Source organism: Streptopelia decaocto (assembly GCF_964273445.1).
Source record: "Streptopelia decaocto genome assembly, chromosome: 1".
NCBI classification, from domain to species: domain Eukaryota; kingdom Metazoa; phylum Chordata; class Aves; order Columbiformes; family Columbidae; genus Streptopelia; species Streptopelia decaocto.
The window spans coordinates 208,824,037-208,843,024 of NC_138663.1; the positions used below are offsets into that span (position 1 = coordinate 208,824,037).

General features: G+C 42.0%; 1 protein-coding gene across 1 annotated transcript in view; it reads left to right on the forward strand.

Annotated features, from left to right (window-relative positions):
• Nucleotides 1-18,988, forward strand: part of GUCY2F (guanylate cyclase 2F, retinal) — a gene marked incomplete at both ends in the record, with an annotated part of 43,899 nt that extends 24,911 nt beyond the window's left edge. Inside the window, 6 exons of the mRNA XM_082043468.1 lie at nt 637-829; nt 957-1,131; nt 6,212-6,310; nt 7,227-7,321; nt 8,381-8,466; nt 18,853-18,988. Coding sequence (XP_081899594.1) covers nt 637-829; nt 957-1,131; nt 6,212-6,310; nt 7,227-7,321; nt 8,381-8,466; nt 18,853-18,988 — 784 coding nt within the window. The remainder of the gene's footprint in view (nt 1-636; nt 830-956; nt 1,132-6,211; nt 6,311-7,226; nt 7,322-8,380; nt 8,467-18,852) is intronic.

Below are 18,988 nucleotides of genomic sequence, written 5' to 3' on the forward strand. Positions count from 1 at the left end.
CCCTTGTCCTATCCTTGGTTGTCACCGAGAAGAGCCTGGCTCCATCCTCCTGACCCTCACCTTTTACATATTTATAACCATTAATGAGGTCACCCCTCAGTCTCCTCTTCTCCAGCTCTAGAGCCCCAGCTCCCTCAGCCTTTCCTCACACGGGAGATGCTCCACTCCCTTAATCACCTCCGTTGCCCTGCGCTGGACTCTCTCCAGTAGTTCTCTGTCCTTCTGGAACTGAGGGGCCCAGAACTGGACACAATATTCCAGATGGGGTCTCACCAGGGCAGAGCAGAGGGGCAGGAGAACCTCTCTTGACCTACTAACCACCCCCCTTCTAATACACCCCAGGATGCCATTGGCCTTCTTGGCCACAAAGGCCCAGTGCTGGCTCATGGTCATCCTGCTGTCCCCAGGAACCCCGGGTCCCTTTCCCCTATGCTGCTCTCTAATACATTGCAAAGCTGACCTTCAATCTTGACAAGCACCTTCCAAAGTAAGAAACTTTCATCAGTGCTTGTTACAGCCATATGGAACCTTGCATTGAATGGAATATCTTTTGAGCACAGTAGGACAGGACTTTCTGGGCTCTTGGGCATGCCTTACAACAAGAGTTTGTGCCCAGGTCGTCTTGTGTTGTTTCAGATCAGTGGCAGAAGCCCTCAAGACTGGTGGCACTGTGGAGCCGGAGTATTTTGACCAGGTGACCATCTACTTCAGTGACATCGTGGGCTTCACAACCATTTCAGCCCTCAGTGAACCCATTGAAGTAGTTGACCTTCTGAATGATCTTTACACGTTATTTGATGCCGTGCTTGGAAACCATGATGTTTACAAGGTGAGGAGTACCCGGGCATGAGGATCAAGCTGTGTTTGCGTCAAACACTCTTGTAGTTTTATTCTACTGCTCTTTCCAATATTTTTCAATTTATGCATTTATTTATTAATGCCACGGTATTTGCCAGGTGGAGACAATTGGTGATGCCTACATGGTTGCCTCAGGGCTCCCAAAACGCAATGGAAACAAGCACGCGGCTGAGATAGCCAACATGTCCCTGGACATCCTCAGCTCGGTGGGGACATTCAAAATGAGACACATGCCAGACATCCCCCTCAGGATCCGGATCGGGCTGCACACAGGTAGGCAGCTACACCTGAACATCAAAGAACTCCTTTGCAACTGTATTTTCAGCTTTGAATGCTTTCTCCCTCTCTGCCCCAAAGCAAGCACCTTTAGAAGATGCTTTAAAATCTTCCATAGCAACAAGGGCTTTAAAATGGAAACACAAACCCCAAGAAGGAGAATGGCTTAGTTCCATTAGGGGGAGAAATTGTATATTCTGTCGCAGTCAAGAACTACATCAGAAATGCCTGTCACAAGGGTTTCATTGTAAGGGTGGCTCTTTGATGTGCCAAAGGATCTTCACCGGTGTGATATGCAGACATCTTTGTAACTCTGTTCTGAAATGAAAAAGCACAGAAAAACAGGAAAATAGAGTGAAAGAATGAAAAAGATTTTAGAGGTTTATTACAGGTAGGACGTAGATGGAAGAATATGTGATACAGGTATATATATAAAAAAGAAAACATGTTATAAAGTAAATTATCTCTACATGTTATAAATAAAGTAAATTATCTCTAATACAGAAGTCACAATCTGTTAAATGAACAGGAAAGTGGCTCATTTAAAAAGAAAACAAGTTCTTTTTTATATAAAGTGAAATTAAACTGCAAAACTAAACTAAACAAAACAAACAGGAGGATTGCAGTCATCATGCAACCAAAAGTATGACTGAGATTTTAAATGGAGGTAATGTCATCTGCCGTTATCATAGAATCAACATTTTTTTAAGACATACGAACATTCATAATTTTATATTGGGGTCATCCATTAACATTTTTTCCCACCTCTTAATCACCAGACTTCTTGCATCTTCCTTTAAAGTACTGGATGCTGCCCACTGCAGGAAGCTGAATAACGAGTAAGATTGACCAGGAGTCTCACCCAGTATTAAAGGGCTTTTTTTAATCCTTCCACCTTTCCAATAATGCCCACATTTTTGCAGCTTTGGCATGCACATGTTTTACATACCTATATCCTGGGCCCTGATGTATACATAAGGAAACAAGAGCAAAGAAAGAGAAGGATCTCACACAGAATATACCAAGAATGCACTGTGACTTGAGAAGAGCTAAAATCAGTATTTTGTATCTCCTAGACCATATAATTCATCATTTTGGGGTTATCTCTGAAAATACATCTCCCTTCTGTTGTCTTTGCAGGGTGGTGGTCTTAGCTGGTCCTTCACAAAAATCTAAAGTGTTGAGGAATGATTGCAGGAGCACTGTGGGTTTTATACTCTGACAGGAATTAGATGAATCTAGGCTCATCGTGCCCAGAGCAGGAGCCTCTGGGGCACCAGTAGCACATTTTCAGCATGGAAAGAGGGGAATTTTGTGTGCAACATCTGCTGCTGCCTGTTGACAGCAGTTCTGCAACACGTCTTCCACACACCCAGCCAAAAATCCATCCCTAGGTGATGTGTATGGGGGGTAGTTACATTTTTTCTTGTTTTTATGAACTTCGGCTATCTGGAAAGTGATGTTGCTATGAACTGTTGTGTAAAGTGTAAGAGGAAGAGGGGGAGGAATTGTTTGGTTTATTCTTTCCTTTCTAAAGAAGCAGAAGCCAGATCTTGTTTTGTGCAGATCTGGCAACATCATACTGTCATGGGATGAGTGAGGAAAGCATGCTCCAAAGCAAACCAGCTCTTTGAGCCACTGAGCTGACGGCAGAGTTTGATTAACCCTAGACCCCATTTCTCCTGAGGAAAGAAGCATGAAGAGGGAATCACCAGCACCATGGAAGCTTTGAGGAAGTGCTTGGGGGGAGAGGAGATCTTGGGTAACACTTTCACTGTCCTGGAAAGGATGCAGAATGGGTGTGACTACCAGTTTCATGGGCCAACTGCTCTCTGGAAACTGGTGCCAAGAAGACCTCGTGATCCCTTCTCTGGAAAAGCAGTAAATGTCATTGGGATTGGTCTGCCCACGTCCCTCCAAACCCAAATGGAGAGCTGTAGCTCTGGGAATTTTTGCTGGCCCATGCCCACAGTCCATTTGTGTCAATGCAATGGTAAGATGAGGAGGACAAGAAGATCGATGTTTGGTCTACAGTTTTCCCCCTGCTTTAAATGGACCCTGGAGTCTTAGCTCTCCTCGCTCAACTTGATTGCCTGAGCAGAAAAACTCAGCTGACTCAGCTGGTTCCACCCTGACCACGTCTGGTCTGGAGCTGGATGACCACAGCAAGCACTGGTGACAAGACAATCTTTTCCATGAAGGCTGAAGAGGATGTGTTTATCAGTCAGGTCCTCTGGCAGGCAGCCCTGCACTTCGATTGAACTTATTAACCTCCACAGCACCAGTGATGGTTGTTGCAGAGTCGTAGACAGCACGGCTCATTAAGTGACCCTGCAAACCCTGGCAAGGCGCCATTTCAAAACAAACCAGCGAACCTGTGTAATTAAACAACTCAGCCATAATGTTCTTGTCTCTGGTTTCCTCTGAAACTTGTTACTGTGGGAGGTTTATTGCTGGAAGTTTTTACTAGTCCTTTACTGAGGCTGTCTAGACAAAGGGGAACACACGCAGGCAGCGAAGGCAGTGAGTGAATTAACTCTTGGATGCTATCATCGTGGAGAAGTCCTTTGGCCATGCTTGCACTGCAGGGTTGGTTTTGAACTTACAGCTTTCTGCAACAGGAGGACAGACTTACAAGCAGTGCTCTAGATAGATAGCACCTCACCCTAAACTGCTTGCCTATCCTAGGTTGTGAGCCTTGTAGAAATGATTGTATGATTGCATTGACTGAGTAGGAAACGTAAATTTAGGCAACCAGATGGAGATGTTTCCAGGACCCTGCATTCATTTTGTGGTCAGTAGAGATGTGGTGGACCCTGGAGAGCTGTTCAGGTGCGGGTGTGGAGAGGCTTTCACAGCGGCTCAGTTGACTGCATTGATTTGTCCTCCACTGGCTACAGCAGGAGCTCAGCAGCTTATATTTGTGCTTCTTAAAATGGAATGAAATCCTCCCCCTTGAGGACTGTTTTTTGACAAGAACCACCTTTTTGTGTCCTTGTAACACCTATCACAGAAGGAGCTTTGATACTTACTTCTGAGTGCCACCATCGTGTCACCACCACAAGACAAAGAGAGGTGTTCCTGAATTAGTGTTTTCTCAGGCAAAGCTGATATTGAAGCATGAATTAAAGTGTCTACAACCAGATCCTTTTCTATGCATATGCCACGTTAGTGTGCACACATTAAGGACTGCTTAGACAAGCGTTAGAACGTTGATCCAGTAGTATCAATGATGTCTTTACAGTTGTGCCATAGAAGTGTGTAAAGACTAGACCCTGAAAAAGCTTCCTTTAGTACATAAAGACCCTCTCCTGAAGAGCTTGAACCAAATTCTCGAGTACTGACAAGGATGGGAACTAAATTAGAAGAGTTTCTGAGGGGCAGTGTCTTATCCAAGGTTGCATGACACATTGGCAATTTAAACAAAACAGCATTAAATCAGCTTTTCCTGATCTCCAGTAGTCCCTGCATGCTGTGTTTGATCCAGACATGTTGATTAAGTCCATGTAACATTTTTTGTATGAACCATTCTTCTCTTTTTTTTTTTTTTAAAAAAAAACAAACTTTAAATAAGTGATGCTTTACTAGGCTGGAGTTACAATCTCTTACCTCTCAGTTTGCATCCTCCATAAATTATATTAAAATCCTATTACTTCGACTCTGCAGCAACAACTTTTCAGAGGTCACAGCAAGAAGGGTTCTTGCAAAGTTCCCCATGGCTTTCAGCTGTGGAGTTTCACTGTCCTTAAGATATATCTGAAAACTATATGAAGACTCCACTTTTGTAACTAAGAAGACTAAAATTACAGTAAAATTACATTGTCCTAAAACAACTAACTGATCACTTTTAAATTAGGCTACAATTACATTATTATTATTATAATTACTATTATTATTTCTATTACTATTACTATTACCATTGCCATTACCATTACTATTACCGTTACTATTACAATTATTACTATTATTACTATTATTACTATTGTTACTATTATTACTATTATGTTGATGTTATAATAACAAAATCTTAACCTACAACTTTTTATATTATGGAAAACTTTATATATAGCATTCACTTCAGATAGTGTTGGTGACGTACTGTGTTCACATCTTTTGCAACTTTTCATGGGAACAGATTTCCTACATGTCAGTTTTGCTGAAACTTTAACCCAGAAGGATCATGAAATTGAAAAGGCAGAGAGAGCCTGAAAAGACTTATGACGTAAATACATCCAATAGAAAATAGATAGAAACTTCTGTTTTCTCTGCACAAAGCCCCATACCTCCTTTCAATGCTGAAAGCATTCTCTTTTTTTCTTTTATTTTTCTCTCTTTTTTTTAATTTTTTTCATTTGTTTTGCAAGCTTTGCATTTTAAATTGTGGGTGATGAAATTTAGCGCCTCATCCTTTGGAGCACAGTCCAAATATTAGCTAACCCAAGTGCCCCAGATGACAGTTGCCTGTGTTTTTTGGCTGTCACACACTTTATCTGTGTGCATGTTCCTGTGAATTCTGCACACATACCTCTCCCTGAGAACTTGGCACTGGTTCTTCGGGAGCTACTTTGGAAGGGAGTGGATCTCATCTAAGGAATGAGAGGGAAAATAAACAGTTTTTGGCTAGACAGGCAGGCTAATGATGTCTTCCTTTCCAAGGAGGGGACACAGGGTGGTCCAGCATGCTGCCAGCATCTCTTGACTTCCAAGGCTGATTTTCAATCCTGTTTCACTGGGACACAGGGTATGTCACAGGATCTGAACATTTTTCAGATGGAAAATGAGGTCAGAGGTGACTTTTTAAAATGAGATTCCGATAGTCCTAGAGCTTCCAGGAACTCTGAACAAATTTCTCCCAGATTATGGTGAACTGAGGTCCTACCACCCAAGACCTTTCTCAGTCAGAAAACACCAGTGCATTTTGATTACTTGTAGCAAGCAGAAAGGCTAATGAGCTATTTAAAAAACCTGTATTTCCAAGTGGTTTTTGAATACCAGAGGAGAGGATGAGATTTGTTTGCCAGTAAACCCCTGAATTTTTGCAGTACCTTCTGAGTTATACAGATGACATGTCTTTCAGGGCCTTGTGTGGCAGGTGTGGTGGGGCTTACCATGCCTCGGTACTGTCTCTTCGGAGACACGGTGAACACGGCGTCAAGAATGGAGTCCACAGGCCTGCGTGAGTTTTTGGGGCAGTCCCTGGAATGGGTGGTTGATGAACTTCTCAAGAGAGATAGAATCATAGAACCACGTTAGTTGGAAAAGACCCTCAAATTCATTGAGTCTAACCATTAACACAACATTGGCACTAAACAATGTCCCTGAGAACCTCATCTCCACGTCTGCTCAACCTCTCCAGGGATGGTGACTCCACCACTGCCCTGGGCAGCCTGTTCCAATGCCTGACAGCCCTTTCCAGGATGAAATTTTTCCTAATATCCAATCTAAACATCCCCTGGAGCAACTTGAGGCCGTTTACTCTGGTCCTGGTGCTTGTTCCTGGGGAGCAGAGCCCGACCCCCCCTGGCTCCAAGCTCCTTTCAGGCAGTTCAGAGATCAGAAGGTCTCCCCTCAGCTCCTGTTCTCCAGCTGAACCCCCCCGTCCCTCAGCCGCTCCCATCACCCTTGTGCTCCAGCCCCTTCCCCAGCTCCATTCCCTTCTCTCAACTCGCTCCAGCACCTCAAGGCCTTTCTTGGCGTGAGGGGCCCAAAACTGCCCCCAGGATTCAAGGTTTGGCCTTCCCAGTGCCAAGTGCAGGGGATGGTCACTGTCCTGGTCCTGCTGGCCACAGTATTGCTAAGACATTGCTGAAAAAACACTTACCATCTTTATTAAGAGCTGGACTTCCACACTTAGTGTTTGGTATCCTCCAGGAAATCTCTGGTGTAGATCTCCTCTCACCCCGTGCTCGTTCCAGCCCTACCTGGAAGGATCCATCCATCAGCATCACGCTCTATGTAGAGGAGCACCACACAAATACACCAGCTACGTGCCTACATGCCTTTGGGCATTTTTTCTTGCCAGTATGAAGCCATGGGGAATTTGCAGTGTGTGTGCAGTATAGTGATCCAGCTGTTTTGCTTTCTCTTCCCAGCTTACAGAATTCATGTCAGCCAAAGTACAGTGGATACGCTTCGGAGTCTAAACGAAGGCTATCAGATTGTACCTAGGGGAAAAACGGAACTGAAGGTAAGAAGGCCAGGGCTGTGTGAAAGAAACATTTCACAGGGGAATCTTCTTTTTTAAGGAATTCTCATATTAAGCTCTTGTTTGGCTTTCATCCACCACTCTTTTTTTGGATCCTTCCCATATTTTCCCCATCAGTTGTTTCAGTACATGAGATAATTATTGACAAGATTGAGCAATCAGCTGTATGTGCTAGATTAAAGTATTTATTTAGGACTCTATTTAGTCCACCCTTGACAGAAGCTTCTACTTTTCACAGCGTCCAAACAAGACAACACTAAATAATTCAAAACACCACTTTGCCACTTATATAGTCAATAGACAGAAGCAGGAGCTTTATTTGCCTTGAACACCTACAGTAAGAGATCTGAATGTGGCCTCAGGTGTCTCAACAATCTTTCATGACAAGTGGAATCATCTCACCCAAGTTCATATGCCTGTAAGTGACGATCTGAGGTAATTATTCCAGGTTTAGTCAATGGAAAGAAACCTTTAGATAGTTAGTGGAGACAAATTGGCACGTTAGGAAATTATTAACCTGACATTTTCAAGGTCCAGTTTATGTGGAGATGGATGTTGCCCTAGAAGCGTCTGTTTTGCTCCACTTCTCCAGTCAAGGGTGATTGACTCTGATATATTATAGATGGCTGCATTTCATCAAGTGCAGCTCACCTTCAGCTAAATCATCAGTAGTGGGAGAAGACATTATTTTTCTGATACTCAGCCCAGCAACTGTTGTAAAATCTCTCAATTAATTATGTTAGTACTGACAAATAAGATGATTAGAGGTCCTGTAGTTTCTCATTTCTGTTAAGCTGTGTAGCTTCAATGACCCAGTTCAATGAGGGTCATTTGTAGATGACAGTTTGAACAAAGCCTTTTCTTTTAGGATGGTGAAATTCAAATAATCCCTGAACTGTTGTGAAGGAGAGACCAAATTTTCCAGCCCTGCTCTGTCTCTGGACATTTATGAAGCCCTCAGAAAGCCAGTGAGGAAGCTACATACTGAGCAAAGGGTGGTCAGAAAGCTGGTATTCATCTGGATTTTTGGTTTTATTTTAGGGTAAAGGAGTAGAAGACACATATTGGTTAGTTGGGAAAAAAGGCTTTTTGAAGCCCTTACCTAAACCTCCTGAAATGAAGTCAGGGTAAGTGTGACTTCATCACTGCTCAATACATTAATTAATTGGTCCTTGTTGTAGTTCACAGAATGAATATCTGTCTTTCCATGATAACTGTTTGCAGAGTCTGCATCATTTTCCTTAGATGACTTACATTTCCAGGCTTAGTACTGGGTCTCAGAAGAAGTGATGTGGTTCCTTCAACTCCTTTCCTTAATCATAATTCCCAAGAAGTGGCATGAAAAAACTTGCTGCTTCCTCCCTATAGTCCCTTGGAGATGTAACACCAGGGGGTCCCTTGCTGAATCTCCCTCCTACTCTGTGTGCATATTGAAGATGCACAGGTAGGGACATTTTCGTAACTCTGGTGTCATTACTGTATGGGTGACACTTGAATTTTTCTCTCCTTCCTCCAAACTCCTGCAGAAAACACCAGCTTCTTTTACCATAAACATGTTTCTTCCCTATAGCACTGTTCTTTCAAACAGAACAATAAGGAAACTTTGCCTTGTAAAAATATGGCACCATAATGTAATGAAAGACTTAATGATGTTGCCTCCATACAAATAATAGTGAGCAAAGATTGAAGGCTTAAAATTCATTAAGCCATTTTGTAGTTTTGAAATGCCTGACTTTGCAAATGGTGTACTCCCTGTTCAGTTGTCACATGCTATGTGCCTGGGAATGATGTTGTGGTCAGCACATAAAAACCAGGAGTCGTATTTCTTTGACAAGAACAGTGTGGTTATCCACATTAAAGCTAGTCAACCCTAACTCCCTTTATAGTCAATAAATAGAAATACATGCTCAGGGGTCTGATTTGACTGGCCTGCTTGGGTGTCTGTATCAGAAGATGAATCGCCCTTGCAAGGTACCTGTTTTGGTGACTGTAAAGAGGTCCTACAGTCACTAGGTCAGAGGTGGATGTCTGACAGCAAACATGGTCTATTTTTATTTCGACTCTGACTTCCCCTGAGCAATCTTGTTCTAAGTTTTGCCTCATTTCCTCTTAGTAAAATTAAGACAGTTTTTACCTCCCTTTGCAGATAATGGTTAATTACTTGGGCAGTTGCATACTGGGCAGTCCATGTGTTCAGAGCCCTCCCAGAGCTTTCTTGGAGTAGCACGGAATTAACAGTATTTTGGGCCATAACTTTTAAGCCATTCAGGTGTCAATAAGGGTGGAAAATAGAAGGTAATTTGAAGATAATTTTGAGAGACACAATTTCTTAGGGTTGGAGGCAATACTTGTTAATACTTGATGGAAATGAGCTATTGAGTAATGTGTGTTGATATCAATGATGCATTCTTCATGGGAAATATGAAGCTTCTCCAGCTTTGCCAGATTAGCAAGGTGAGCTGGCTTACTGTGCAACCAAAGAAGCACCGAGGCATCTACCTTGAGCGTAGGTTCTTCTCATCTTGGTTTTACCATCTAAAAGTCATGTGTTAGGCCTCTGTTGACTGTTGAGCCTGTCCTCTGGTTGTGTGTGCCAAAGTCAGACTAGTACAGGCCTGAGCTGTTTCTAAACATGGTTTGTAAATGACAGAAAATACATCAGGTCCAGGGGGTAATAAAAGGAGGCAAAAAAATTGCCCATGTACTCAGGATCAGGGAATCTCGATCCCCTTGTGTAACCTCAGAAGAACCCACCAGTAACACTGCAGAGAGGGACGTGGTCTTTTGCTCTTGCCCCAAGGCCCCGATCTTCACTGTTCTTTTGCATTTTATCTGTCGTCATAAATTGTCATGCAGCAGTTGAATGAATGTGAAAGTAGTCAGAGGAAAAAGCAAAATTTACATTAAAGTGCATCTGTCATAGTGAAGGGTCAAAATAAAAGCTGTACCCTGTAGAATTTAAATGGCAGAAAGACATAAACGGATGTTCAAGAAAAGCAAATATTTGGAGAACTGCCTCATGCACAGGCTGTGCTATTATCAGACAGGTACCAGACATGGCTTCCTATTTTTCCGAGCTTATCTTGATGGTTTGATTTTATGCCAGTTTACAACAGGTTGAAAGCTGTTTCTCTGTTATGTCTACATATTGGCCAATATGGTGGTTTCATGACACTGCCTGATATACTTCTGTAGGAATTTCTTCATCTCTAGGCTTTTGTGCTGAGGAAGGAGGTGCTGAATAAAGTCCTCTTCAACCATCTTTCCACTCTGTCCTGAAACAACTGATCTTCCATTTAGGTCTTCCCTTTCCATGAGGTCTTGCACAACCCAGTCCCTCAAATCTGGCATCAGATTTTCTGCTCCTACTTGTAAGAGCAAGGGACACATTCCCCATTGCTTCATTCCACACATTCCTAATCTTTTAATTCCTTGTGGGTCACAGAAGCTAGCAACCTCCTCTGAGAGGTGTGTTGAAGATTTTCAGTCTGTAGTTTGTTTTGCTGTTTGAGCTCTTGATTTAGGCCACCACAGGGAATCGCACTCATTAAGTCTTAACAAGGAAAGGTGATTTGCTTCAGTGAAGTAAGCTTCAACTTCCACATTTCTTACTGCCATGACAAGACATAACCCTTGAGATATGGAGTATTTCAGGCCTTCACTGCAGATAACAGTAAAAAAAAATTTAAAAGTGCTAACTTCTTACTATTTCTAATGACGTAAAACCCATCAGCCAATCAAATCTGTAAGCACTGTCCTTGGCAGGAGGACTTCTCGATATGTGAAGGCAATTTTCCAGCTCTGACAGTCAGTCGTGAGCACACCTATGATCAAGTAGCTCGTAGAGCTGTTCATATATGTCTAGGGAAAAATCAAGCTTCCTTATCCTACTATGCTTGCAGTAGGCTTGGCATCCTCCACCTGGAGAATGGTCCTTGGCCTTACAAAGGTGGGTTTACATGCAGGTTAGAAAACAAAAGAAAAAATGTGGAAGAACGTGTAATAATGTAATTGGGTTAATACTAATGGTCCCGTAAAACACTGTGATAGTAACCCCCTCTTTTGTTGCTGAAATTGCAGAGACAATACCTGGGATTGTCTAGTAATGAACCTCAAGCCACCACTAAATGTCTAACAAAGTAATAACTGTTGTACCTACATAATTTGAATTTAACTGATATGCATCAGCCTCTGTGTTTAATCCCAATTACAGACTTATTGAAAGCATTAGTTAGAACATTCTCATTGATTTCCATTGTCTGCACTAGGCTTTCATATATTTACAGTTTTGCAAGGACATTGAGATAAATGTACTTTATTCTTAAAACCCAGGTGCTATGGGTGACATGGCGCTTACAGGATACAAAGCATTTTAATTAAGAAAAGTAGTTAAATTAAAGGACCTAATATGCTTCTTACTACTCTGCTTTCTTCCAACTATGTATAAAATGAAGTGAACAAAAAGGCTGTTCTTAAAATTAACCTTATGTCAAGCTGCCCATGGTCTGGATATCTGTTTTCAGAAGTTAAAAGCTTACTGGAAATCATTCACTTTTTTTTTTTTTTTTTTTTTTTTTTTTTTCCCAGAGAGTTTTACTTTTTGAAGAATAACCTCCTTTTTTTCTGGTTGGGTCAAATATCATTATTTTCTGCTTTAGATAGGAGCTTTAGGTTAACTTTACATGACATAGAACAGTGCAGGCAGTTCAATAGGTTCCTTAGTCCTTTCCTTGCTCTAAGGCAAATTTCTACACCTTCTCTGGTGGATGTCTGCCTTGTGATGAAAATTATTTCTCCTTCTGCCTTGCAGCTTGTTAGAATTTGAGTAGCTGCACCTCAGGATCTTGTGGGTTGGGCTTCTGTTGTGCAAGAGACAAAGAAGGCAAAGAAAAAAGCTTTCCGCAAAAGCCCGCCACACAAGATAATAGATTAGAGTGGATGTAGAGAAGGTATAACAAGGTGATGAGATGGCAAAAACAGGTGTACTGAGCAGTCAAGCAGCAGCCTACCTGTAAGACAGATTTTTTTTTGAGATTTCACAGTCAGATAGGTCTAAAGGAAGACTGTGAGGTTTCTCCGAGGGTACACCGGCAGACTAGTTTTGGGGCTGAAGAACAGCCATGGAAAAAGCACAAACTTGCTAGTTCATTAATATAGGATATTGGAAGTTGGCATCCTGCGATGCACTGGGACAGGCGTCACCTTGTCAGCACTGGTGGATCCCTCCTCTTGTCCAAAACAGCAGGAAAAAATATGAGGGTATACAATTCTAGCAGGTACATGCCTGACCTGGACTAAATCACAGATGTGTTTGGCAAAACACTGAAAAAAAATGTAACACCAGGAAAAATTCAATAACTGATGAAATGCAGGAAAAAAACCCCAAGAGCCAGGATCATGTTAATTTGTAGTCCCAGGGAGATGAGTGACATACTTGGTCTTCTGACTTACCAACTTTTACCATCCCATTTCAGAAATCCTGAAGGACAGCTTGGTTAGGCGTTGCCATTGGTAGGATGGAACCGGCAAAGGAGATGAAACTTGACTCCAGTTTCTTTTGGGAAAGGCTGTTAAATTTATGCTAAGCTTTCAGGGAAAGCCAGCTGTCTCTAGGGACACTTAAATAGGATTTCCATTTGGAAATGTGCCCATAGCTTTGAGAGTTTCTATAAACAACACCCCTAGAAGACCAAAAGTCACTAGGACAGGAGCTGAACTAACCAAAGTCAAGATCTTCACAGCAATTTTGTTCTGCTCTTCACTTTGATGAATGAGGGGGAGAATTGGAGGAATAATGGAATAATTCTCTCAGGATTCATCTTGTCTAATAGATTCAGAATATAGGCATGATAAATACCGAATTTGTGCTCCTCAGTCATCAAAGTCATTAATCTCATCCTGGGAGAGGTGTCTAAGATGTGCCAAGAGATCTCTGGAAGCACCTGGCTATACAGATTACAAAAGATGCCTGTCTTGGAGCAGGCACCTAACTTTTGGACACTTAAAATTAAATTAGCTAACCTTGCCCTTTGCAATAAATTGAGCAGAAGCGATACAAGAGGGGAATAAATAAACTCAGAACCAGGCCAAACATTTATTTTCCTTTTTTTTTTTGCATCTGGAAACACGTGCCTTTCACTCGGTCTCCATTACGGTCTGTTCTTTATTGCAGATAAAACCTGAACTGGTTCTTTCTCTAATGGCCTACATGTTCACTGCAGGTGTAGAGCTCATGGGTTACCCCCGGAAGAAATTGCAGAGTTCAAAAGGAGGAAAGCTGAAAAACTCCTTGGCAAAAGGGCCTAGATCTGAGGTAGTAGCTGTAGGACAGTCCAAACGTAGCTCTGCTATTTTGTGTCTGCTTCTGTGTTCTTTGTCTGCACTTTGCTGGTCTTAGTGTCATGCCTTTTTTTTTTTTTTTTCCCTCAAAAATGTGCATTATTCTTTTAAAGCGTCTCATTCTAGAGGTGCTCAGAACAACAGCAAAGCTGTCTGATGATAGTAGTAGCCTTGCTGGGTGATTTCCTAGCAAATTTATTACCCGTTATCACATTCATTCCTGACAGTCATGCAGTATAACTGTGTTTACCTGCAGTATATTATCGATCACACTGTGCCAGGAAGAGCCCAGTCCATGGTAAACACAGAGATAAAGCTGGAGTTCAAGCCTCGAATAATCCGAATTGCCTATAGTTGCTTTCCTGTCATATATAACTCCTGTCTGGTGTAATTCCATAAAACAAGATGCAGCTCTGTTATTCATCACCATTGTACCTAGTGTTATGAGAAATAAATGTGGATTTAGGAGGATTTTGTTGGAATTCAGAAGTTGCATGGAGTATAGCAGCATGACCTGAGAAGCCTGATCAAACAGGTGCTACCAGAACAAGGCTGGTATACGAACGTGCACACCCACATGTGCACATACAGGGTCTGATGACCTGTGAAAATGCTGTATGGTTAGGTTTTTTTAAATAACATCTCTGAAAACACCAATAGTGCTTCTACTCAGTGCCTATGAACTAAATTTTGCTTGATTTCCACCCAGAAAAGGGCAGAGGTGGTAGAAAGCCCAGAGTCCCTAAATATGGGCTGGTTAACAACACCTAAGAAACACCATTTCAAGCTGATAGATTAATCTAAAGACTAAAGCTCCATCCAATTATCTCACAGGGCTAAAACCCAACATTGCGCTTTTGGCAGTGTGACTCTTTCCAAACCACAACTTTTAATGATTCAGGGCATGTTGCTAAACTGCTCTATCTCCCTTAAGAGATTCTTAAATTTTTGTCTGAGGCTCTCCCTATTCTAGGAGCTCAGCAGAAATTCTTCATTTAAAATTAAAAAAAAAAGAAAAAAGATTTCAATATGGTACATATTGTGCAGAGACCTGCGTAATCACTACCATGTGTGAACACTCACTGGTACATATAAGCTCCAAGGCACAGAAGACCACACTGCTGATCTACATCTATGAGCACAAGCTACTCCTCCAAGGCCAGAGACACTCACTCACTCGGGTTCGCTCTGCTTGACAAAAACTGCACATATACTGATATAAAAACATCTAGTGCATGTATCTCCCACAGACACAGACTTCTGCACTGAAGCAAGGCTGATTAGCGCTACATTATAGAGAACAGAAGGTCCTCATTAGCCCACTTGGCTCGGTTTATGGGAAATGGCAGCAAAATCAATATGGAGTTTATACCTGGAGCTTTTCAACAGTCCTAATTCAAGCCTTCTTGCATGCATGAACCTCTCAATGGAGGCAATTATGTCCTCAACAGCCACTTTATTCCTATGTGTCCGATTGGTGGTTTAGTGCTGTTTCCAGCTGATCTACCTTCACAATTAATGATGAAAAGGGTTATGCTATCAATAAGCTTGTTTTTCCTTGACAGCAATAAAGGAACGCTATACACAGATCTCAGACGTAGTGATTTATAGTCCATTCACCCCGTTTACAGTCCCATCGGTCTAGGACTGTAAGCTATTAACAGTCTCACACAGTCTGTTCTGTGATAAGACAGGGATCCCCATCTCAGTAGTTTCGGAGTATTTATCTGGCCTGTAGTCTACACGAAGGTGAAGTCTCTGCTCCTCATACTCAGGAAGAGAATCCTTTAACCTTGGAAGAGTGAGTGTGGACTCTCTTGTTCTTGGTGGACACCTGTTTTCAAAGAGAATTGATGATTCTGGCCATATCTTCATAAAAACGTGCAGCAAAGAGTGAGAAACACCAAAGTGCACCTCCGGTTACCTGAAGATAAACCTGTCGGCTATACCACCAGTCATCTTTCTCTTTTCTCTTGCAGTAGGATATAGGATCTTAACATGGACCTACCAACCCATCCATTCAAGTGGGTTTCAACCTGGAGCACCATGGTTGTCAGACACACTTATGCAAAGCTGGCACATGTAACAGCAGCTGAAGACCATGCAGGATAAACTATGGCACCTCAAATAATGCTATAGACAGTATTCTCAGACAGCTGAATCCCACCCCTACCATCTTACAGTGCTTCTGACATGAAGGAAGGGATTTCTCTCTTTCTTTCAAGGCTCACTGGAAAACTGGCCCAGGGAGATGTCAATAACCCTGTGATCCCTAGATTGATCTCACTGTAGAGATGAGATTTGACCCCATGCAAGTCAGTCAGATTTCATTAGGAAGATCAAAGAGGTGAGATTTCACCCCAATGTGATTGGTAGCTGCTGTATTTATGGAGGGATCCACAGTGCATAAATCTTAGTGTCATCTGTATTGCTCTTTGCTGACCTTTAGATACATAAGCATACGAAGACTGTGTCCTGCAAGGACAAAGGACCAGTCTAAGATCACTTCAAAGTAGCAAGGCTCAAGTTTTTAGTTATTTTCTCTCCTTTTTTTCCTCAGAACTTTGCCTCTCCCTCTCTTCCCACCTCTCATCCCATGATCTCAGTGACAAAAGATCCCTCAAGGTTCTTTCTTGTTCAGAGAATACACTAAACACCCCAGTCACCTCATCTTGCTGGTCAAAACACAGACTAGCAATGTGTGGCTGACCAGCAGTTAAGATCTGAAGGTGAAGTCTAAAACCTCATTCAAGACAGGGTTTTTAATAAAAAATCTGTCCCCAAATGCAAAACCTACACAGAAACTCATAAAATTGGTTTGCTATTTCTCCTCCAACCCCTCTACAAGGATAATCTCAAATGATTTTGCCTGCATGAACTCTCCAAAGATTAAAACTAGAATTGTGGAAGTGAAACGCCATTTCTATTGACTTTTTTTCCCATCATATCTTTCTTCTCTTCCCCCTTTCTTCTACTGTCTTAGATACTTCTTCTACCTTGGTATGCATGGTATGCAGGCTTATCTCCCAGAAACACACTGGAAGGCATACCTTCTTCATCCAGCACCAGAAAGGCAAAAAAAAACCCAAGCCAACCCAGGCCATCACCAACAAAAAAACCCATTCTTTTTCTTCTTTCCTTAGTTGCTGCAAAACATTTGGAATCATCTTTGATGAGAGCATTAGCTCTTTCTCATAAAGTTCAATGAATGAATTTTCAGGGTAGATACTCCACTGAATCCTAAATTGTATTGGGTTGATACATTTGAGAGATTTCTTAAGATTCAGCAGTTTGCCTTTAGATCCCTTTCCTGTTTTTTTTTTGCCCTTCGTTGTCCTTGGATGCCCTTGGTCTCCCACAGTGTGAGACTGAAGGGAACATGAAATCTGCTGAGTTGGGAGGTCCTGGTTCTTCTCTTATTGAATCCAGATTTGATAGCCAGTCATTAGCAACAGGTAACCAGACCATCAGACAGAACCTTACATCAAACAATAAAACACAATTCTCTTGAATTATAACAAAAAATAATTAGATACAGCACAGGGTATCAGAGTGGTCAGCCCTGCATACCTGGTTCTGGTGCCAGAGTTATTAGTTGACTTTGCAATACTCTTATACACACTTTAAAGGCAACTCATCCTGTGCTGTCATTAAGGGCAGTTTCATTGGGCTGCTTAACAATTCTATATTAATAATTGATCATTAATGTGAATAGTCCTTGGGCCTAATAGTATTCATTCCCCTCCTTTCAAGACCTCATGTCTTACACTCTTCAAGTAAAATCATAGAGTCATAGAATCGTAGAACTGTTTGGGTTGGAAGGGAACTTCAAAGCTCATCCAGTGCCACCCCTGCCAGGAGCAGGGACATCTTCACCAGATCAGGTTGCTCAGAGCCCCATCCAGCCTGGCCTGGGATGTCTCCAGGGATGGTTCATCCACCAGCTCTCTGGCCAACCTGGGACAGGCTCTCACCACCCTCATGGGCAACAATTTCTTCCTCATGTCTGGCCTGAATCTCCCCTCTTTTAGTTTAAAACCGTCACCTCTTGTCCTTTTGCAATAAGATGCCTGCTTCATGTAGTCAGTTTTACATACATTTCTAGTCTAAAGTAACTGCTTGTTCATTGTACACAATAATGGTGTGTACAATTTAAAACCATACATATGTGTATATGCCTAACAATTTATGAACTATTTCTTTTTAGTATCTGTATAATCACAATGGTGTTATTCGTATGAGTAAGAATTTGCTTCTTTTCATTTTACAACATCTGGAATAATATTTTCTTCTATTATACACAGTAAATTTGATTTCAGATGATGCTTTACAGACAGGACAGCTGCAGACCTGAGACCTGCATAGAGCCCAGACATTCGCTCAGCTTCTGGCTTTCTACAAGTCCTTGATATTTATTTTGTCTCTGAAACCCCCCTTATGTTATAATAAATTAGTACCCATCAACAGAGGGTAGAACCTGGGCATCCTGGACACTTAGAGCATCATAGCAGATGATACTCTCCAGCTCCATTGCATCAGTTTACTAGCCTGGATCTTGTAGTCTCTCAGTTTGCCCAGATCTCAAGTCCTGATACTCAGTAGAGCTTATTCTCTCAGGAGTAGTGCCAGGCCAAGGCAGTGACACTGCATATGGATCTGAGATGAGATGGATGTCAGGGCTTTCTGGTTCTCTGCCCGTCTTGGACTTGGTGGGATCATGGGGCTGTCAGAGCAGCTGGACTTTCAGATTTCTCATTTGTGGCAGTGCCTGACCTCAAATCCAGAGATGTCCAGCTGATTAACAGAGAATCTCTATTGTGACAAGCTAGGGGCTGCATGAGGCTTGTGATGCACAATTAGGAATGTTTTTCATGAACTGCTGAAACCTTCTGGTTGTTTTTATGTAAATGCAATTTACATTTGTGAAGTGAATGTCCTTGAATGAAAGCTCTATGTATCCCATTAACCCATGCAAGAGCTCCAGCAGTTGTATGGTCTACTGGGACCACCACATCCCTGCAGTTCTCTGCCAACATCCCTCCTTGCCTGATGCTTCTTGGTGGCTTTGAGAACATCTGATGTTTCTGCTTTGTCTGATATAAAATGATGCAAAACAAAAGGCTACTCCTTAGCAAGCAGGGTTGCTAATTCCTTGTCTCTTCTCTATTTTACAGCAACTGGCCAGATGTGCTGACCAGGAAACTCAAATCTGTCCTGAGTAGCACAAAGAGGACACTGACAAAAGCAACCTTTAAAGAGCTGGGGAGCATGAAAGAGGCCGAAATAAGTATTGAAGAGGATGAAATCTGA